At 37.6% G+C, this 21,094-nt stretch overlaps 1 protein-coding gene across 3 annotated transcripts in view; it reads left to right on the top strand.

Moving 5' to 3' along the window:
* ARID4B (AT-rich interaction domain 4B) overlaps positions 1-20,472 on the top strand; it is a 144,411-nt gene extending 123,939 nt beyond the window's left edge. For all 3 annotated transcript variants that reach the window (XM_032430409.1, XM_032430410.1, XM_032430408.1), the window contains 5 exons: positions 6,897-8,111; positions 10,934-11,047; positions 13,259-13,474; positions 14,534-14,680; positions 18,619-20,472. In XM_032430409.1, coding sequence (XP_032286300.1) covers positions 6,897-8,111; positions 10,934-11,047; positions 13,259-13,474; positions 14,534-14,680; positions 18,619-18,746 — 1,820 coding nt within the window. In that variant the 3' untranslated portion in view covers positions 18,747-20,472. The remainder of the gene's footprint in view (positions 1-6,896; positions 8,112-10,933; positions 11,048-13,258; positions 13,475-14,533; positions 14,681-18,618) is intronic.
* Positions 20,473-21,094: the final 622 nt, after the last annotated feature.

Below are 21,094 nucleotides of genomic sequence, written 5' to 3'. Positions count from 1 at the left end.
CAATTACTCATTCTTTCTTTGTGACTTGTTTTAATACATGGGTTTTTTGTTTGTTTGTTTTGTTGTTGTTTTGCTTGTCCGTATATTTGGAATCTTCAATCTTTGTTTTTAACGTCCTAAAATTTCACAGTGATTATGCCTTATGTGGATATATTTTTATCCACTGTCTTGTGTTCTTGGTAGGCTCTTTTCATTCTAGAAACGTGTGCCTTTCTGTTCGAGGTTCTTTTCTTGAATTATTTTGTTGATTATTTCCTCCTCTGCATTTTACTGTTCTCTTTTGTGTTTTTTTTTTTTTTTAAGATTTTATTTATTTATTTGACAGAGACATAGGTAACACAAGCAGGGGGAGCGGGAATGGGAGAAGCAGGCTTCCCGCCAAGCAGGGAGCCCGATGTGGGGCTCAATCCCAGGACCCTGGGACCACGACTGGAGCCGAAGGGAGACGCTTAACGACTGAGCCACCCAGGCGCCTCTTTTGTTTGTTTTTGTGTGTGTGTGTGTTTTTTTTTCTTGACTAGTCATTATATCAATATTGTACTTTCTATAGCATATTCTAATATTCTAATATGTTTATCTTTTGGGGGGTGGGGCTATTATTCTTTTATGTTTTTCTTTGATTATTTTTTTAAAAGATATATTTATTTGAGAGAGAGAGTGTGTGCAAGCACACGATCAGGAGGAGGGGCAGAGGGAGAGGGAGACAAGTAGACTTCCTGTTGAGTGGGGAGTCTGATGTGGGGCTCAATCCCAGGACCCTGAGATCATGACCTGAGCTGAAGTCAAGAGTCAGACACTTAACTGACTGAGCCACCCAGGTGCCCCTTTTCTCTGATTTCTTAGAAATTTTCTCAGCTTTATCTTCTGATCCTTTTATTGACTATTAATTTACTGCTATAATGCTTAGTGACAGCTGTAATGCCTTTAATTTTCAAGAGCTCTTTATTTTCTACATGGCCTCCTACCATTCTGTTCTTTTAAGATGGGTACAATGTCTTACCTTTCTGTCTTTGCTCTTTCCAAAGAATATTGTAAGTGTTTGTTCTTCTTTTGCATGGTTACTTACTTCCAGTTTGCTTTTTCCTGCTTGGTTGTTTTGATCTCTTCCTTATGAAGGACTTTTTCCTTGGCTGTCTTCTCCAAATTAGGAATCCTGAGCACATTGTTGGGACAGGTCAACTTTGAGTTTCACTGTAGGGTAATCTGGGTGGGCTGTTTTTTGGAGAGGACTACTGTCAGATCTTTAGGTCTTTTTCTTAGACTAGTTGCATTCTAAAGAGAGGAGTCTTCTAGTCTTGACTGGAGGGTAAGAGAATGGCTTCCAGTGCTAGATCTAGGATCCAGCTGAGGAATGGTAAAGGGAGGAGGGAAAATTCTTAGCATTTTTTTTTTTTAAGTAGACTCCACACCCAGCATGGAGCCCAACACAGGGCATGAACTCATGACCCTGAGGTCAAGACCTGAGCTAAGATCAAGAGTTGGACACTTAACCGACTGAGCCACCCAGGTGCGCCTTAGCATTTTTAGTTCACTGATCCCACTGAGTTCAGCATCACACCTGTACCTCTGCCTTCAGTAGTTCTTAGCATTGCCTAGGCCAGGAACCCTGTCTTACCATCTTCAGAGAATAAACCTCCAGAAGAGTAGTCACCTAGCAAACTGCAGTGGGGGTGAGGACCTAGGAATGTAAATACTTTTCTTTTTCTTTTGAAGATTTTATTTATTTGAGAGAGAGAGAAAGAGCACAAGCCATGGGGAGGGGTAGAGGCAGAGAGAGAAGCAGGCTCCCCGCTGAGCAAGGAGCCCGATGTGGGACTCGATCCCAGGACCCTGAGATCAGGACATGAGCCAAAGGCAGACCTGACTGAGCCAGCCAGGCGCCCTTAAATACTTTTCAAATAATGTTCACCTACTGCTCCTTATGTTAGGCTGCCTCCTTCAGTTTTCATTTTCATAGGTACATGGTATAGCCAGTTATTCCTGAGTCTCTGGCAGACTGGTTTCATTCTCAGCCCCATTCACTGCTGACTTGAGAAAAGGGTTGTCTTTTTTGGGTCTGTTGACTCTCATTCATCTGCTTTCTGGCTTGCACATTCTGTTGCTGTTCTATTTGTCCCCATTTTTGTTGCTATATTATTTCAGAAATAGTGTTAACATACCATATGTATAATATGTGTGTGTGTGTAATATATAATTATTAATATATTAATGTTACTATATATTATAATAAATATATATCCCTAAATAACACATATATACGTATATACACATATACAATATGATATTTTTATAAATGGGATCATTGACACTACAAACCCCGCCTTTTGGGGCAGGGCTTGGTATAGTCTAACTGATAAATCTTTCTATATCAGCACATTCATACTATGGAATAGCTGTATCATAATTTATTTAATTAGCTCTTGATTGGGCGCCTTGGCTCAGTCAGTTAAGCATTTGCCTTCAGCCAAGGTCATGATCCCAGGGTCCTGGGCTCAAGTCCCACATCAGGCTCCCTGCTCAGCGGGAAGTCTGCTTCTCCCTCTCCCTCTGCTCCTCCCCCCTGCTCATGCTTGCTCTCTCTCAAATAAATAAATAAGATCTTTAAAAAAATTAGTTCTTGATAAAAAAGATATTTAGGTTACTTCGTTTATTTTTCCTATTGTGCATAATTCAACAGTGAGCATCACATTGGCATATTTGTAACATTTCAAATACTCTCTTCTTCATATTTTCCCTTTTCTGTGGTAAATTTTATTTTATTTTAGATTTGGCCATAGATTGAGTTCAAGACATTTCAGATTATTTCCAGTTAAAAAATGATTGTTACTATGAATGCATGTGTATATGTACATGTATATATAAAGAAAATAATGTGAGGGGCACCTGGGTCGTTCAGTCATTTAAGCATCTGCCTTCGGCTCAGGTCATGATCCTGGGGTCCTGGGATGGAAACCCCCCTCACCCTGCCCCATCGGGCTCCCTCCTCGGCCGGGAGTCTGCTTTTCCCTCTGCCCCTCACCCCGCTCTCTCCCTCCCTCCCTCTCTTTCTCTCTCTCTCTCTCCCTTAAATAAATAAATAAAATTTAATAAAAAATAATGTGAGACCACCTACAAGTGTAGAACACAGACAGCTAGGAGTCTATCCCCTTGGCATGAGATGGGCTGGGGACGGAACAAGAGAGTGCGTGATGGTTAAAATTCTGTGGAGAAATTTTAAATGTCTCTAGAGAATAATCTTCCACATTTTAGTACTAGAGATCCCCTAAGTAAACTAGATCCCTGATGAATCACCAAATGGAAAGCTTATCCGCTAATAAACCCTACCACAACACAGTCAAGCTTTAGCAGGTCATCCTTCAGTGTGAATAATCAAGGAAAGCTCCAGCATAAAAGATTGAAACTAAAACAAACAGAAGAAATGACCCTTGAGGAGAGAGATAGTGAAGATAACAAACATAAACTATTATCTCTGGTTATTATTAATCTCAGAGAACCTATAAGCATCTGTAAAACAAGAACACGATATACTGAAAAGGGAACAAAGAACAAGAAAAACTTGGAAATAAAAACTGAAATTAAAATTCAATAAAGCAGAGTTTGAAGTTGAGGAAGACTTCCAGAAAGTATAAGAAAGCGGTGATGGAAATGTTAGAAGATGAGTGATATCGAGTATCATTCTAGGAATAGTGAAATTAGAGGGGAAGAAATTAACAAGTAACCCACACATACCACTGTTGTTTGAGTATACTCATATGTTTATATCTTTGTTTTTTACAATGGGGAAAGAGACACTAGCATTACTTCTAGAATCGGTCAGCCTGAGGAATCAAGAAGCCATGGAAACAGCATGCCTGGTTATGTGTAACTATAAAAAGCAATTGGATTTTGAAGAACTGAACAAGAAAAAATCAGCTAGGGTTTTCTTATGAACTGTCTCACAACTATATTATTGATTTGTAGCTCATTTCTTAGTGAGTGCTGTATTATATATATAGTGCTTGTTCTTATGTTCTCTCCTTAGTGAGCGCTGTATATACAGTGGTATATTCTCCTCCCCCCACCCCCATATACGTATCAATCACTAGGGTCATCCTGGAATAATCCTTGGGTGGGTGGAGAAATTACCAAGTAACTAAAAGAAGAAAAAATCTTTTTTTTTTTTTTTAAGATTTTATTTATTTGACAGAGACAGCGAGAGAGGGAACACAAGCAGGGGGAGTAGGAGAAGGAGAAGCGGGCTTCCCACTGAGCAAGGAGCCTGACAACAGGGCTCGATCCCAGGATCCTGGGATCATGACCTGAGCCAAAGGCAGACACTTAATGACTGAGCCACCCAGGACCCCCTAAAAGAAGAAAAATCTTCAGAACTGACAGAAATGAATCTTTATGTTTTTTTTTAAAGATTTTATTCATTTATTTAAGACAGTGTGTGTGTGAGAGCACCAGCAAGCAGGGTGGGGGTGGTGGTGAGGAAGAGGGAGAAAGGGAGAAGCAAACTCCCTGATGAGCAGGGAGCCAGATGTGGGGCTCAATTCCTGGGATCATGACCTGAGCCTGAGCTGAAGACAGACACTTAACCAACTGCGCCACCCAGGCACCCCAGGACATTGAATCTTTATATTGAAAGAACCTATCAAACACCTGAAAAATTAGTGAAGAAGGAGCCATGCCCCAGTGCATTATTATGAATTTTTAAAACACCAGGAATTAAAAACCACCACTGAGAAGACAAATGAAAGTAGTGTTTTTAACACTTACAAGCAAAAGTACCTTCAAAATTTTGAAGGGAAATAATTTTCAACTTGGAATTCTGTACCTGGTTAAACTATCCATAAAACAATGAAGTTTGAGGGTTAGGATGTATTTAGACCTATAGACAAAGAATATCTGCTATGTACCTTTTTCAGGAAAGTACTAGATGATGTGCTGCAACCCATGGGAATAAACCAAGAAGGAGGAAGATGGGCAGTTCACTTAACAGTGGATCTCTGTCAAGAGAAAACAGTGAAGGGAATTCCTAGGATGATGGCTGTTAGAGCAGACCCAGAGAGCAACCACCTAGATGGAGTAGAAAGTAGGCCTTTAGGACAGAGAGATTTGGTGAATAAGGGAACTAGAGGGAGTGCTTGACTTTACAGAACAGTTGAAATAAATGTGAAAAGGGGCACCTGGGTGGCTCAGTTGGTTGAGTGTCTGCTTTCGGCTCAGGTCATGAACTCAGGGTCCTGGGATTGAGCCCTGCGTCGGGCTCCCTGCTCGGCGGGGAGCCTGCTTCTCCCTCTCTCTCAGTGCTTCCGCTTGTGCTCTCTCTCTCTCCCAAACAAATAAAATCTTTAAAAAAAAAAAGAAAGAAATGTGAAAGGCCTACAAAAGGAAGACATAACATAGAAAAGAAGGACTTTTGGAAACTTGGAAAAATAAACAGCTCTATGAGAATGGAAGTTTATCATGTGTGCTGTTTACTTCTGCAGTGAATCACATTTATGTACATTACAAATAGCATATTTAATTAACTAAAGAGAACTATATATAGAAAGTATGGCAGGAGATGGGAGTATTAATAAGAAAACATCCTCACTGCTCGTTGCAGACTAAACTTCCTAAGTGAACAAATAGTTACTGTTATCCTCTCTTAATAATATACTATCCGAAGAAATAGTATTGAGACTTTGCAGGCTGAGGGAGAAAGAAAAAGAGCTGTTGGTTTTCTATTATGAGTCTACATTTGTAGTCTTATACACATTGCTTTGATATCCGTTTAAAAAAATTCAGTTATACAGAAAAGTTTAAATGTTTTTAACTGTTGTAATTGTGTAAATTATTTTTTACTTTTAAGAAACTTAGCTAAAGAACATACATAGTTTTGTAATTACGATTCTAAAATTCAGGAGTCAAATGACTTCGGTTTTGATTTCATCTCGACTTTTACTAGCTCTTTGGGGTAGTTTAACCTCTCTAAATCCCAGTCTCCTAAACTATAAAATGGGGTTAATAATAACATGCCCCTCATCAGGTTATTGTGAAACTGAATCAGACAATCTATACAAAGCATATCAAAGCATCTGGCATGTAGCATTTTCTCAGTAAATGGTATATTAAAATCATAGCAAAGGCAATCATTATTTCTAAAGATTTATTTATTTTGAGAGAATGCATGCAAGTGGTGGGGAGGGGTAAAGGGAGGGGGACAGAGAGAGTCTCCAGCAGACTCCCTGCTTAGTGCAGAGCCCGACAACACGGGGCTCCATCTCAGGACCCATGAAATCATGACCTGAACCGAAACCAAGAGTCGGACACTCAACTGACTGAGCCACCCAGGCCTCCTGGCAATTATTTTTACACTTAATTGAATTCATTTACTAAAATGAATTTTTAAGAAATAAATTCTGTAAGTATTTTTATATAAGGTATCAGTTACTTAAGTTAGTTGTGTCTTTCTTTAAACATCGTGGAAATTCATTGTTCACAAATCTTTGAATAATCATTGCTACACTGAAAATGAAGCCTACAATTTCATAGGAATACAGACTTTAAAGTTAGAATCACCTGGACCTGGGACTGCATCCTGACTGCGCTGTTATATTCCACTCATAAATTTGAGAACTTTTTTTTATAATCAGCTTTATTGAGGTATAATTTACAAACAATAAAATTCACAACTTTCATGCTTACAGTTTGATGTGTTTTGGCAAAAGTATACAGTAGTGTTAGTACAGCCACTGTCCCAGTATAAAACATTACCATCTTTGTGTATCTTCCCTCTCCAAAGCTCCATTTGCTCACCCGCAAAATGTGGATAAAATGTAGCAACCCAAGAGGGCTATAAACTGCCTTGCACAGGGAAGACATTGCTAGTGTCGTTATCATACTCATCAGTTTTTCATCTTATTTTCTAGCTTCTGAAAGTTCTGCTGAAGACAGTGAGCAGGAGGATGAGACCGGTGCTCAAGACATAGATAACAATGGCAAAGAAGACTCTAAGATTGATCATTTGACCCACACCAGAAATGATCTTCTTGCAAAAGAGGAACAGAACAGTTCGTCTTTGCTAGAAGAAAACAAAGTCCATGCAGATTTGGCAATATCCAAACCAGTGTCAAAATCTCCAGAAAGATTAAGAAAAGATATGGAAGGATTATCTGAAGATACTGATTATGAAGAAGAAGATGAAATCACAAAAAAGAGAAAGGATGTTAAGAAGGACACCACAGAGAAGTCTTCAAAGCCACAAGTAAAACGTGGTAAAAGAAGGTATTGCAATACAGAGGAGTGTTTAAAAACCGGATCACCTGGCAAAAAGGAAGATAAGCCCAAGAACAAAGAATCACTTTGCATAGAGAACAGTAGCAACAGCTCTTCAGATGAAGAGGAAGAAGAAAAATCAAAAACAAAGATGACGCCAACTAAGAAATATAACGGTTTGGAGGAAAAGAGAAAATCTCTACGGACAACTGGTTTCTATTCAGGATTTTCAGAGGTGGCAGAAAAAAGGATAAAACTTTTAAATAACTCTGACGAAAGACTTCAGAACAGCAGAGCTAAAGATCGAAAAGACGTCTGGTCAAGCATTCAGGGACAATGGCCTAAAAAAACACTGAAGGAGCTTTTTTCAGACTCTGACACGGAGGCGGCAGCCTCCCCGCCCCATCCTGCCCCAGAAGAGGGGCCGGCGGAGGGGTCCCTGCAGACTGTGGCCGAGGAGGAGAGCTGCTCACCCAGTGCCGAGCTCGAAACACCGCCTCCAGCCAGTGCTGATAGTAAACCTGCTGAGGAAAAACCCGTGGAGGTCAGTGACAAAAAAGCAGAATTTCCGAGTAGTGGCAGCAATTCCGTGCTCAATACCCCTCCTACTACACCTGAATCGCCTTCCTCGGTCACTGTAACAGAAGCCGGTCGGCAGCAGTCCTCTGTGACGGTATCAGAACCGCTGGCTCCAAACCAAGAGGAGGTTCGAAGTATCAAGAGCGAAACGGATAGCACAATTGAGGTGGATAGTGTCGCGGGGGAGCTCCAAGATCTCCAGTCGGAAGGGAACAGCTCACCGGCCGGCTTTGACGCAAGTGTGAGCTCCAGCAGTAGTAATCAGCCAGAGCCGGAACAGCCTGACAAAGGTGAGGAGCAAGTACACGCTGCCCTTCTTACCTTTCCAAGGGCTTCACGGTGTCTCTCGTTAGAATGTGAGGTGTTTAAGTGAAGTACTTGTGTGAACATGGTAAAAATGGAAATTTGAAGGGTAATTTAAGCAATGCATAGTGAATGAATTGAAAAGCTTGATGAGGACTTAATGTCCTTTGCTTGAGCTGTCTGTTACACTTCATAGTGGATCAGAACACAGGCTAGAAATGCACCCAGGCCCAAACCCAAACCTTTTTGAAAATTTATTATACACTGGTTGACTGTATGGCATGAGCAGCTTGAATATATTTCTGTAACGTTGTTTTTGCGATTGTAATGTGCAGTTTCTCATAAACATTTTGATTTATTGACAGACCCCTCCACCCTTAACCAAATACTGTATGTAGGGGTTTGGAGCAACCAACTGTCCAGGCACTGCTTTCCTCAGACAACCGTGTCAAACTGATTTTCAAGCCTGACTAACTTGTGTGAGTTTGTAAAGGAATTTGATGCTTTCTTAGATGCATAGCTTCCAAATTGAAGGACCAATGTATATGTTAATAACCTACAGTAATACTTTTTTGATTTTCCGTGCAGTTGTTTAAAGTGGAAATTCAAATTAGTACTTCCCAAAAGTATTAGTGCCTTTTGACTTTGCCATAGCTATACTTCTGTCATCATTTTTCTTATAAACCATTTCATTCAGATGTCCTCAAATGAATATAATATACGCTGACACTTGGCTTTGAAACATACTTTTCCATTATAAAGATAGGATATGTATTTTATATAACATACAGTTTTTATTATGCTAGCCTGATGTTTTTAGCTGAACTTAAGGAGATGTGATAGAGTTCAAATGAATTAATTCCAAGTTTTCTCATACAAATAGTTTCCCTTTTTTTCTTTTTTCAGCTTTACTGAGATATAATTGATGTAATATTGTCACACAAATCTTGACTTAAAACATTTCTTTTTAAAAAACAAATATTAAGTGAAAAATATAGTTGCAATTCAATTGGGATCTTCATTGTGTTTTCACGTTCATACAGCTATAGTATGTGTGCCATGAAGAAAAGATGCAAGAGCTTGTCTTCTGATAGACTAAGTTAGCACTGCCCTTTAGAATCTTAATCTTGACCAGGTTAAAAAGTATTCAACTTGAGAAGTACTCCCAAATTTAGGATAACAGAGGCCATCTGCTTTATCAATAGTTTTTTAGAATTGATCTCTCTTTAGAAATAAATTCTTAAGCACTCATTTCATATGGCCTCATTTTAAGAACTTTATTTCTTAAAATTCACATTATATCAAAAGTAAAAATGTAAATTTTACAATTTAGATTTAGGATTTTTCTCCAATTAGCTTACATTAAGCTTTTTATTTTTTGCAGCTGAGAGCTTCAGAATTAATACTCTTTTCGGGAGAAATCTGGCAATTTTTAAGACTCTGTGCTTCAATATAGTCCTTATCTTAATCACCTTCTTTATGTTTCATTTAAGTTGTTATTTTAAAATGGCATTAGGAAAAGTGATCAGTAAGGTGTAATTAAAAAACTATCTAGGAAGTTGCAAACAAAATAGTTAATAGCCTATTCCATTTTTGACCAAGGAAGCCATGTCTGCTGTGCTCAAGACTGATTTTACCATTGGTAACAGGACTAAGAAATATTTCTTAGTGAAACATGACAATTTTTTTTATCATATTTATATCATGTCATTATAGTATCTGACATTGTATTGAATAGAGATGAGACTTTCTTAATGTCTGAAGAAGTCTGGTAGATGACACATATAATTTAGAAATACACAGAAACACAGCAGATACTGAGGACCAAGTTAATAGTATAGAAAAATGTACTGAAACTACCGTTTGAAGTAGTGGTCAAGTCATGAAGCCTGGGCATCAAGGAAGGTCTTAGTGAAGATGTAGGACATAAGCTAGTCTTTTGAAGAAAAGGGAGACATTTATGATGTTTCGGGATAATTTCCTACCAAGAAGATGAAAAGTTTCTTAGAATTACTATGCTGGATTTGTAAATGGTATATGCATTAACCAGTGCCTTGGCAGTGAAGTCATTGTTGAAATAAATAAATTGATAAAATAACTAAGTGTGAATTACTACTAAAATTTATCCCGTTAATATGATGATACCATTTTAAAATTATATTAATATCATTATATCAATATTTTTACCTGTAATTAAATCTTAATATTTATTTTGGTTTTATTGAATTTTAACAAATTTCAGTTTTTATTTTCAGCATTTACCTGTTTTTGAATTACTAGACTCATAAACTCCCAGTACTAAATTGAGAACTATTTTTAGTTTATATCTGATTTTTCTAAGAAGGATGTGCATACTTTGCTTTTTTAAAACTCTAACTTTTAGGGGCGCCTGGGTGGCTCAGTCATTAAGCGTCTGTCTTCGGCTCAGGTCGTGATCCCAGGGTCCTGGGATCGAGCCCCACATCGGGCTCCCTGCACCACGGGGAAGCCTGCTTCTTCCTCTCCTACTCCCCCTGCTTGTGTTCCCTCTCTCACTATGTCTCTCTCTGTCAAATAAATAAATAAAACCTTAAAAAATAAAAAAATAAAAAAAAAAAATAAAACTCTAACTTTTATTACGTGCAGTAATTCAGTGTATTAATGATAATTTATTCTAAAAATTACAGTAATTTCTACGATAATTTATAAATCTCATAAAGAACATGCATGGTTTCGGAATTGTTCTATGCTTCTAAAATGTGGAATTAATTTATACCTAGGAAAGTTTGATTTTATTTTGTGTTACTTAATAATTTCTTTCCCATCGTAGCCTGTACAGGTCAGAAAAGAGGGAAAGAATCTCAGGGAGGAGGAAGTTCATCAAAAAAGCAGAAGCGAAGCCATAAAGCAACAGTGGTAAACAACAAAAAAAAGGGAAAAGGCAGTAAGTGTGAAACCTCTCATTATTTAAATATAAAAATAATGGCGGATATTTTTTTCCCCCCATTAAGAAAAGGGTATTCAGGATATGGGATAGTTATTTTGATTTTGTCTCTGCCCTCAAAAAAGTCACACAGAAGTCTTCTGATCCTAGGTAAATTCTAGGATTAAGCAGTTTGGTGTTGATATTCAGCAGTGGTATTGATTGCTGATGAATGATCAGGTAATCCTTTTTAAATTAATAGCCAATATAATATAAGCTCAACATCTTTGTTAGTTTTATGTCCCACAGTTCTTTCCACTTGTCATTTATATGTGCCATATATAATTGAAAATGCTTCAATTATATATTATTTTTATTACAATGAAATTGATTGCTTTGTAACTCTTCAAGGCCAAATCAGACTGGAAGAGAAGAATCAAGATAGCTTTAGAGCTGTAATTCCAACAGCTCCAGTCTATTACTTTTATCTTTGGTACCCCAAACTATGTGTCCCAAGAGCAGCTATATACAATACTAAAGATTTAACTTTAGTAATGGCTCTGTTTGTTGACCAACAGGAATTTATATACTGTATTTCTCCTGAGAGCTGCACATTTTATCTCTCTTTTGTAGACAAAGTAAGAAGCAGAAAATATGTAAAGAATTTTTTTTCAGGTGCCCCACACTGACCTCCTGCTGCTCTTCCAGGAGACTCCTGCCACCTCCACTGCCTGACCTTTGCTATCGGCCGGCTTGGCTGCACTTCAGTGCAGAAAAGGGTTATGCGGCCAGCTCCCCGAGGTTCTGCTGAGCCCATATGACTTCCAGGCGGTGAATATGGCGTCCCTCGGGGCCCCGGGCGGCTGTGCTCAGCAAGGCCGTGAAAGCCAGGCTGAGGCAGACCACTGCATCAGAGTGGGGCCAAGCCTTGGGTGGCTTAGCTAGGAGTTGCCAGGGGTTCCAGAGCAGCAGTGGTGGGATTGGGAGGGGATTCGTTTAAGATGTGTGGAAAGGAGTTTCTCCATTCTCCAAACACCACAGTGGGAGGAGTTGCTATGTACCTTTTCTATCTAAATACTTTTCAGGCTTTGAGAGCCTAACTGTGCTTTTTTGGGGGGTAGCTGTTGTTAAATAAAGAATAAATACATGCCAAATTGATCACCAATTACTTGGAATAACCGACAGGATATTGAAAGTGTTACTACACAGTGCTACTTTTGTCTACAAGACTTTACCATTTAAATGACATTTCCTAAGAGGGCTCATCTTCAACAAGTCAGTTAATGTATTCCTACAGTTTCGAGGTACAGCAGTTAAATTTGATTGTATTCTATAACTGTTCTGTAGCAGTTATAGTTAATTGTATTCTCCCATTTTAATGATTGGGCTAAAGGCTTGGTAAATCAGATGAGGAAACCATTTTCTGAGAATAATTTAGTAAAGTGGAACCAACTCATGGAATCTCAGATAATACTTTGTATCCAGAAAGCGGTAATTCATGGAAATATCAATCCCATCACCTATTCACATGGTAAACTGGCAAGGTTAAGCCTTTTTATTGAAGGACTGAGGCTTTACTCAGCAGAGGCAGATGTACATAGTTCTTACATAGATTTGTGAAATCTTCATGCCGAATATATTTACCAGAGTCGAACTGATGGTTTATTTTAGTCAACGAGCTACGATGTAGGAGTTACTTGAGGAGAAAATCATTGTACACATCGAAGTTTAGAGTTTGGGAACCTAAAGTATTTTTTATTGAATTTCATGATTATTTATCATTGTTTGCTTGTGGCCAGAGGAGTAGGGAAAGTGTTACGTGAACATGATCTGTATACAACCTAAAATATTAAATTTAAGTTCCTATAATGAGTCATTTAAAAAAATGCTGTATAATAGTAACAGAATTAAGAGCCATTCAAATATGTAATTATGATACATTTGACAGTCTACCAGGTATAATGGAAGATTAGTTTGAATGTTTTTTTTTTTTTTAAATATTATTGGCAATTCAGGTAAGAATTTTTTGGTTTTGTTTTTGTTTCCCTTGACTGAGATGCTGCTGTATCTGTACATGATGACTTTCCAGGTCTTTAGGCAGGGTCTATAAAGCAAGGTATTTACTTTAGTAATGAATTCATGTGGTTCATTTTAAATTGTTTACTAAAATCGGTGACAAATTTTTTGTTACTTTTCTGTTTACTAATGCTTTTCTTTTTATTTTTCTTTCAGCAAACAGTAGTGATAGTGAAGAACTTTCTGCTGGGGAAAGTGTAACTAAGACTCAGCCAGTCAAATCAGTTTCCACTGGAATGAAATCTCACAGTACCAAATCTCCTGCAAGGACACAGTCCCCAGGAAAATGTGGAAAGAATGGAGATAAGGATCCTGATCTCAAGGAACCCAGTAATCGATTACCCAAAGTTTACAAATGGAGTTTTCAGATGTGTAAGTGACATTTAGTAAACTGACAGTTAAGAGGAAGAAACTTCAGCCTGGTAACTCTTGAGGCTAATAACCCTGAAAAAGAGGCTGTAACCAAACTTGACACATCGTAACCAACTGCAGTGTAGAGAGCTTAGTTGGATCTTGATTTGAATGAACAAGTTCCTAAAAGAAAAATTTCAAGGCAATTCAGGCAAATGCCAACATTAACTAGATATTTATGACAGGATGTTAGACATTTGAGACAAGATTTGCCATGAATTGCTAATCACTGAAGCTGGATGATGGTATGTGGGACTGCATTATTATTCTGTGTACTTTTGTTTATATGAGAAGTCTCCATAATAAAGACTTTTTGAAAAAGATTACCCCAGAGTTTCTCACATATGGAGATATTCTTAGGAAATTGAAAACTGCTTTTTATATTTAGCTAAAATTTTCCTACAATTTAAAAGTTATACATAAAAAAAATGTTATACGTACTCATAAAAATCTAAAAAGAGGACAAAAGAGAAAAATTTATCCACAGCCCTGACATTCAAAACTATATTATGATTTTTACATTTTGGTGTCTTTCTAGTCTTATTTCTAAGTATGATTTTTAGTGATACTGTATATGAATGTTGAGTTTTTAGCATACGTGTTTAGGTCTTAAGGTTTTTAATTCTGCACATTCATTCATTCAATGGATACCATACGTGTATTATATATACCAGGCATATATAGGTATAGCTTTGCTTTGCTTTGCTTTGCTTGCTTGCTTTCCTTTTTTTTTTTTTTTTTTTTAAGATTTTTAAGTAATCTCTACACCCAATGTGGGGCTTGAAACCACTACCCGAGATCAAGAGTAGCTTGCTCAACTGACTAAGCCAGCCAGGCGCTCCTATATAGGCATAGCTTTTTATGTTCTAGGCTAGGAAAAAAAAAATCTCAGGGAAACAAATACCCACAAGCCTTAGTTTTAATTTATTTGACCTTTTTCTACAACCCTACTATATGCTTTCTTTTATGTACTACAGTTTTGTTCAAAAATACATATTCATGAAAGTTTTAAATTCACAGCGGACCTGGAAAATATGACAAGTGCTGAACGTATCACAATTCTTCAAGAAAAACTTCAGGAAATCAGAAAACATTATCTGTCATTAAAATCTGAAGTAGCTTCCATTGATCGGAGGAGAAAGCGTTTAAAGAAGAAAGAGAGAGAAAGTAAGTATTAATATTACTTAAAAAGCAGTTTATGACTGCATTTAGACTCATATGAGTTTATGTCTATGTATCTTCGGGCAAGTTCTTTAATTGCTCTGCCTTATTTTCCTCATCTATAAAATGGAAAAAGTTTATCTAAAGAAAAACAATTATCTCAAGTCACAATGTTCACTTTCGTGGAGTTTACAATCTGCCTTAAAAAAAAAAAAAAATGAGATTTCGGATCGTGAACAGCACTGTGAAGAGAATAATGTTAAGGCAGGGATTGGATGGGCTGTGTTAGATTACCAGTGGTCAAGACATTTTCACTGAGAGCTGAATGACCAGAGGAAGTTAAATCTGAGGGAAAAGAGTTCTCTTAGTCTGCCAGGGCTGCCATTAACAAAGTACCCCAGACTGGAGTCTTAAACAACAGGAAATATATTGCTTATCTCCAAATACTGTCACATTGGAAGTTAGGGCTCCAACAGAGAAATTTAGGGAGACACAATTCAGTCCGTAAGAGTCCTGGGCATAGAGAACAGCACGTATTCCCTAAGATAGAGTTTCTTAAACTTGGAACTATTGACATTTTAGGCCAGATAATTCTTTGCTGTGGGGGGCTGTTCTGTGCACTGTAGAATGGGTTAGCAGCATCCTTCATCCCTGGCCTCCAACCACTGGATGCGGCCCCCCCCCCACCCTCAGGACAACCAAAAAATGTCTCCAGACGTTTTTCAGATATCCTCTAGGGGGCAAAATCTCCCCAGATTGAGAACAACTGCTCCAAGGAGGGGAGATACACTTGGTGCCTTTCAGGAGCAGAAAGAAAACCACTGTGGTGAAAGTGATAGAGACGGAAGTTAGGTAAGCAGAAGCATAGAGACGGAAGTTAGGTAAGCAGAAGCCAAATCATGTGGGGCCTTGTAGGGAAGGATGAAGGGTTCAGATTTTATTCTAAGTGAGATGGACAGCTATTTGAAAGTTTTAAACAGAATGAAAGTGACCTTTTCAAGAGCATTTACGTGAGCTGTGGAGATGGAGAAGCTGTATTAAAGCTGATTCAGTGGAGGAAGGGGTGGGGAAGCAGAGGAGGTAGAGAAGGTGACCCTAGGAGAAAGGGAACCCTAGGAAAATCTCACGTTTTATAGTTTTGTAGTGAATGCAGAAAGCGGACATTAGGGGTGGGGGGAGGGGACAGTGTCATTTCAAGCTTATGATTTTGCCTCCCCAGCCTTCCTCTTTTGACACTGCTCCCATTCTCTGAAGCACTTTGATTTTCATTTTCTTTTTCTTCAGAGGAATGTTCTTCCTTCCCTCTTTTGCTGTTGCGATAAGTCCTATAACTCTCTCCACCTTTTGTCTAGGCTTTTTAATTTATGCACTGGCTGAAAGTCTGGGTTATGGAGTACTTTGAAAAGAAATTAAATGTTAATATATAGAAAGTATATACAGAAACATTCTGTCAAAGGAGGGGGATCAGGGTTCTATTTGATATATAACCATCTAAAAATAATTAAAAATCAATTATAATAAGCATACTATTTAAAGAGCTCCTTACTCTTAAAGTCATCCAAGCCTTTTTAGAGTGTTTTTTATGTAGTAAGAGGTCTATCCAGAAACTGCTCCTCTAAAACAGTGTTTCGTATATGTGGTCACCACAGATTCTCTATAGCAAGTGATTCTGATAAATGGATGCTTTCTCTGGGGAGTTAGCATTAAAGTCAGTTCCTAAATACTATTGAAGTATCAGTAGGAAGGGGCACCTGGGTGGCTCAGTCAGTTAAGTGTCTGCCTTCAGCTCAGCTTATGATTCCAGGGTCCTGAGATCTAACCCCACGTCGGGCTCCCTGCCCAGTGGAGAGCCTGCTTCTCCCTCTCCCTGTGCCCTCCCATCCCCACGCTCATGCTCTCTCTCTCTTGCTCTTTCTCAAATAAATAAAAAAAAAATATCAATAGGAAAATGACTATCCTAGTTGTCAAAGAAAAGCCAAATGATACTGTTCCTAGCCCCCCCGAAAATGTATAACTGAAACCAGTGCTAGGAAAATAGAGTGAAATTCATATACATTGCTGGAAGCATTGGCACAATTATTTTGGAAAACAGTTTGACTATATATTTGGAGAACTAGCTTATTCGAGTTCTAAGAATAGGTCTCAAGGAAAAATAGTAACCATAAAGAAGTTTGTTGTAATATTTATAATAACAGATAGAAATTATTTAAATTGTGATACATTACACTGAAGAAAAAGTAGACATTTAAAATTTTATTTAAAATGTTCAAAATTGGGGTGTCTGGGTGGCTCAGTTGGTTAAGCCGTCTGCCTTTGGCTCAGGTCATGATCCAGGGTCCTGGGATTGAGCCCTGCATCATCAGGCTCTCTGCTTATTGGGGAGGCTGCTTCTCTTCTCCCTCTGCCTGCCACTCTGCCTACTTGTGCTCGCTCGCTCTCTATCAGATAAATAAGTAAAATCTTAAAAAAAATTAAAATGCTCAAAATAGTCATTACATTGTTGTTAACAGGAAGAGACTAGGGATTGAAGAAGTTACAATTCATAATATAATGGAATACTATTCAACTTTGAAAAGAAAAAGGGGGGGCGCCTGGGTGGCTCAGTCAGTTAAGCGCCTGCCTTCAGCTCAGATCATGATCTCTAGGTCCTGGGATCCAGCCCCACATCCAGCTTCCTGCTCAGCAGGGAGTCTGCTTCTTTCTCTCTCTCTCTCCCCTCCTCTGCCCCTCCCCACCGATTGTTTCTCTCTTTCTCTTTCTCTCTCTCTCTCTCAAATAAATAAAATCTTAAAAGAAAATAGAAAAGGAAAAGAGGTATTTGTATATGTATGGCTATGGAACAGTCTCATAAGATAGATTAACTGTTAAAAAAAAATCAAGAGTCAAACACTATACTGTGATGCTTCCACTTGTTTTTTTAAAGTAGCGTTGTAGCTACACATGTTAAATTTGCATATCGTATCTCTAGCTTTGGAGATAACATTCCTCCAGAACAGGGGTTGGAAACATTTTCTGTAGAGGCAGATGATAAATATTTTGGGCTTTGTTGGCCAAGTGGTCTCTTTAGAACAACTTGACCCTGCCATTGTAGGTGTGAAATCTACCATAGGCAAGATGTAAGTACATGGGCATGGCTGTGTTCCGATAAATTTTTCTTAACAGAAGCAGGTGCGCCAGATTTGGCCTGGGGGCAATAATTTGCCAGCCCCTATTCTAGAGTTTTAAAGACTATGAAGCAACTGGTAACAATGGGGAAGTGTTATTTGGAGGACTTAGGAGGGTTTTTGATCAGAAGATTTGCTTTTCCACCTTATATTCCTGTACTGAAGGAATTTCTTTTACCTTGTGCATGTATTCCTTAAAACTTTTTTTTTTCAAATACTGATTGATAACAAGGAGAGAATTTCCCTGAGGAAAATAAGAAATGTGTCATTTGCTTTGTAAATGAAGTGCAGGAAAATGCAGATCAGTTAGCCCTCCATTCTCATCACCATTTAAATTCCTAAGAAACTCCCAACACAGGAAGATGCAGGAATTAGGAGGAGGGAAGCGGAGTTTTGGGTGGATTACAGATTTTTCCTATTGGATTCAAAGCTCTTTTTGACATTTGTTTCTGTTGTTACAGAAAGTCGATTCTCAGTTTTATTTCCATGTCTTAATAGACTGGGCCCATGATTTTTTTTCTTCCTAATTGATCCATGCAGGAGCAGCATTCCCTGATCTGTCCTTTTTCATTAACTCTGTAGTTTGGCATGGTCTAGCTACTTGAGATACACTAGTTTTTCCTCTCTTTACATTATGGTATTGTGACATACAGACCACTCTTGTTGTCAGCTAAATGATTTTAGACAACAGAATTTTAGTTGAGAGGACTGGTGTTTTCTTTCTTTCTATTGTTGTATATACGTTTATTAAGCCTTTGGTTTGGTCTTCCCTTTCTTCAGGTGCTGCTACATCCTCATCCTCTTCTTCCCCTTCATCCAGTTCCATAACAGCTGCTGTTATGTTAACTTTAGCTGAACCGTCAATGTCCAGCGCATCACAAAATGGAATGTCAGTTGAGTGCAGGTGACAGCAGGACTTGCTAAAGCACTTTGCACTTAATGGCTGTTGAGGGCCACGTCTTTTTTTATACTGCACAGTGGCACAAAAAAAAAATCAGACAAGCACTATTTTATATTTAAAAATTGTTTCTTGACAAGCTGACTTGGCACTTAAGTGCACTTTTTTTATGAAGAAAAAGTACAATGAACTGCTTTTCCTCAAGCAATAATTGTTTCCAACTTGTCTGGGAATTGTGTGTCTGGTAACTTGAAGGCCTTCCACTGTGGCAAATGGAGGCTTTTCACTGCCTGTAGAGACAATACAGTAAGCATAGTTAATTCGGTGGGCCAGAACATGTTAAGATAACTTACTGTATATGTATTCCCTTGTATTTTGTTAAAGCTGGAACATTTGATATTTTTCCATTTATTTATGAAAAAATATGAACCTATTTTCATTTGTACGAGCTAATTGTTTTTTAAAGCAAGTCACCTTAGGGTGGCTTTAATTGTATAAGTCAAGCACATGTAATAAATTCAAAACCTGCAGTTAACAGGATATTAGACATCAATCCTGGTAACCAAATATTAAAGATTCTCTTTAAAAAAGACTGAATATGTTTACAGGTTTGAATTAGGCTAAAAGGTCTTGCAGTGGCTTTTCATGCCCCTTCAAATTGGAATGGAACTACTGTACTTTGCCATTTTTCTATAAATCAGTATTTTTTTTTAATTTTGATATAATACATTGTGTGAAAAAAGAAAATGGCTAATAAACTGTATTAAATCTTAAACAATGTATAAAGATTGTACTTAGCCAGTTCAAAGTGTATATTTATTCATAATGAATTATAACAGTTATATTTTTGTGTTTTCTTGTAAATGTTTCTTTTTCCTTAAATACAGATAATTCATTTGTATTGCTTATTTTATTATGAGCTACAACAAGAGGATTTCAGGAACAAGTAAACTGTATTAGTGTGGTTCAAGGTTGATGATATGAACTGTCTCAAAAGGATGGTTGTTATTTTAAGTATAAATAGCTAATCGGGGTGGTAGGCCTATAAAATTAAATGCCTTGTATAAAATCCAAAATGAACGCAAAATTGTTTTCACTTGTATTGACTTTATGTTGTATGATTCCAATCTCTGTTCTGTTTGGCACTTGTATTTAATTCTACACCTTTGTAAGACATTTGTATATTGCGATGTGTTCATTCAAGCTATTTAATACCTGGCACTGTTAATACACAGTACTTTACTGTACAGACTGTTTTACCGTTTTAATTGTAGTTCTGTGTACTTTTTTTGGATGGGGCTGGCATGTTTTGTTTTCTGGCAATACGACATGTGAGAATTTCGAAGCGTTTTGTTGTAGATGCTAACGTGTCAGAATCCTTTACATTCAACTTTTCTAAGAAAAGCATTTTCAGTCTTGTAGTGTGTGCTTACAGTAACTAATTTTGTTGAAAATGGTTTCAAGTTATTCAAATTTGTACAGGACTGTAAAGATTTGTTGACAGCAAAACGTTGAAGAAAAAGCTTATAGAATAAAAGCTATAAAGTATATATTAGGATCTGCAAACAATGAAGAATTATGTAATATATTGTACAAATGTAAGCAAAGGCTCTGAAATAAAATGCCATAGTTTGTGAATCCTTGATTTTGTTTCTAAAAGATTAAGTAATTTTAGTTCATTTCTGTATATGATGACTGACTGGAACATACATCTCCAGCCTGTATTATCAGAAGGGGTTTAATTGACATACCAAAGAAAGGAAATATTATACCTATAAAAATTAAAAAGTCCATTAATCAGACACAGGATTTAGTAGGTATTTTTTATCTTTGTATATACACTATAGACTATTTTGCTTGAGTCTGAACGTGAATATTTATGAGTTGGAGGTTTGTCTAAAGAAAAAAAAATATTTTCTTTAACATGTGGAACCATTACCAGCAGCTTTTTTTATTTTTTCCTGTCTTGTAATTTCAGTGGACTTTTACTTTTAGTGTACTCTGCCCCACTGCTCATTGGAATCATCTGGGCATTGTTAAAACAATAGTCAGTACTTGTACTGTGCCCATGGTGGTGGTGCTAGCGGTGGGGCAGCTTTTGCCCCCCAAAAAGTCGTACTTAATTGGTCTAGGATGAAACTTGGATGTCGATCTTGTTTTAATGGTCTCCAGTGACTTTAATATGCATCTGAGTTGAGAACCACTGCTTTTCTCCCCATTTTAAAAAATCGGTAATTAGGTTTTTTGCCCCACTTAATGAACTTTCCACCAAGAGACAATCCTTTCTTTTTTTTTTTTTTTTTTAAGATTTTATTTATTTATTTGAGAGAGAGAGAGAAACAGCATGAGAGGGGATAG

The sequence above is a fragment of the Phoca vitulina genome, unplaced genomic scaffold (genome assembly GCF_004348235.1).
Source record: "Phoca vitulina isolate PV1807 unplaced genomic scaffold, GSC_HSeal_1.0 scaffold43, whole genome shotgun sequence".
Lineage (NCBI taxonomy): Eukaryota > Metazoa > Chordata > Mammalia > Carnivora > Phocidae > Phoca > Phoca vitulina.
This window is presented reverse-complemented; position numbering and strand designations above follow the sequence as displayed.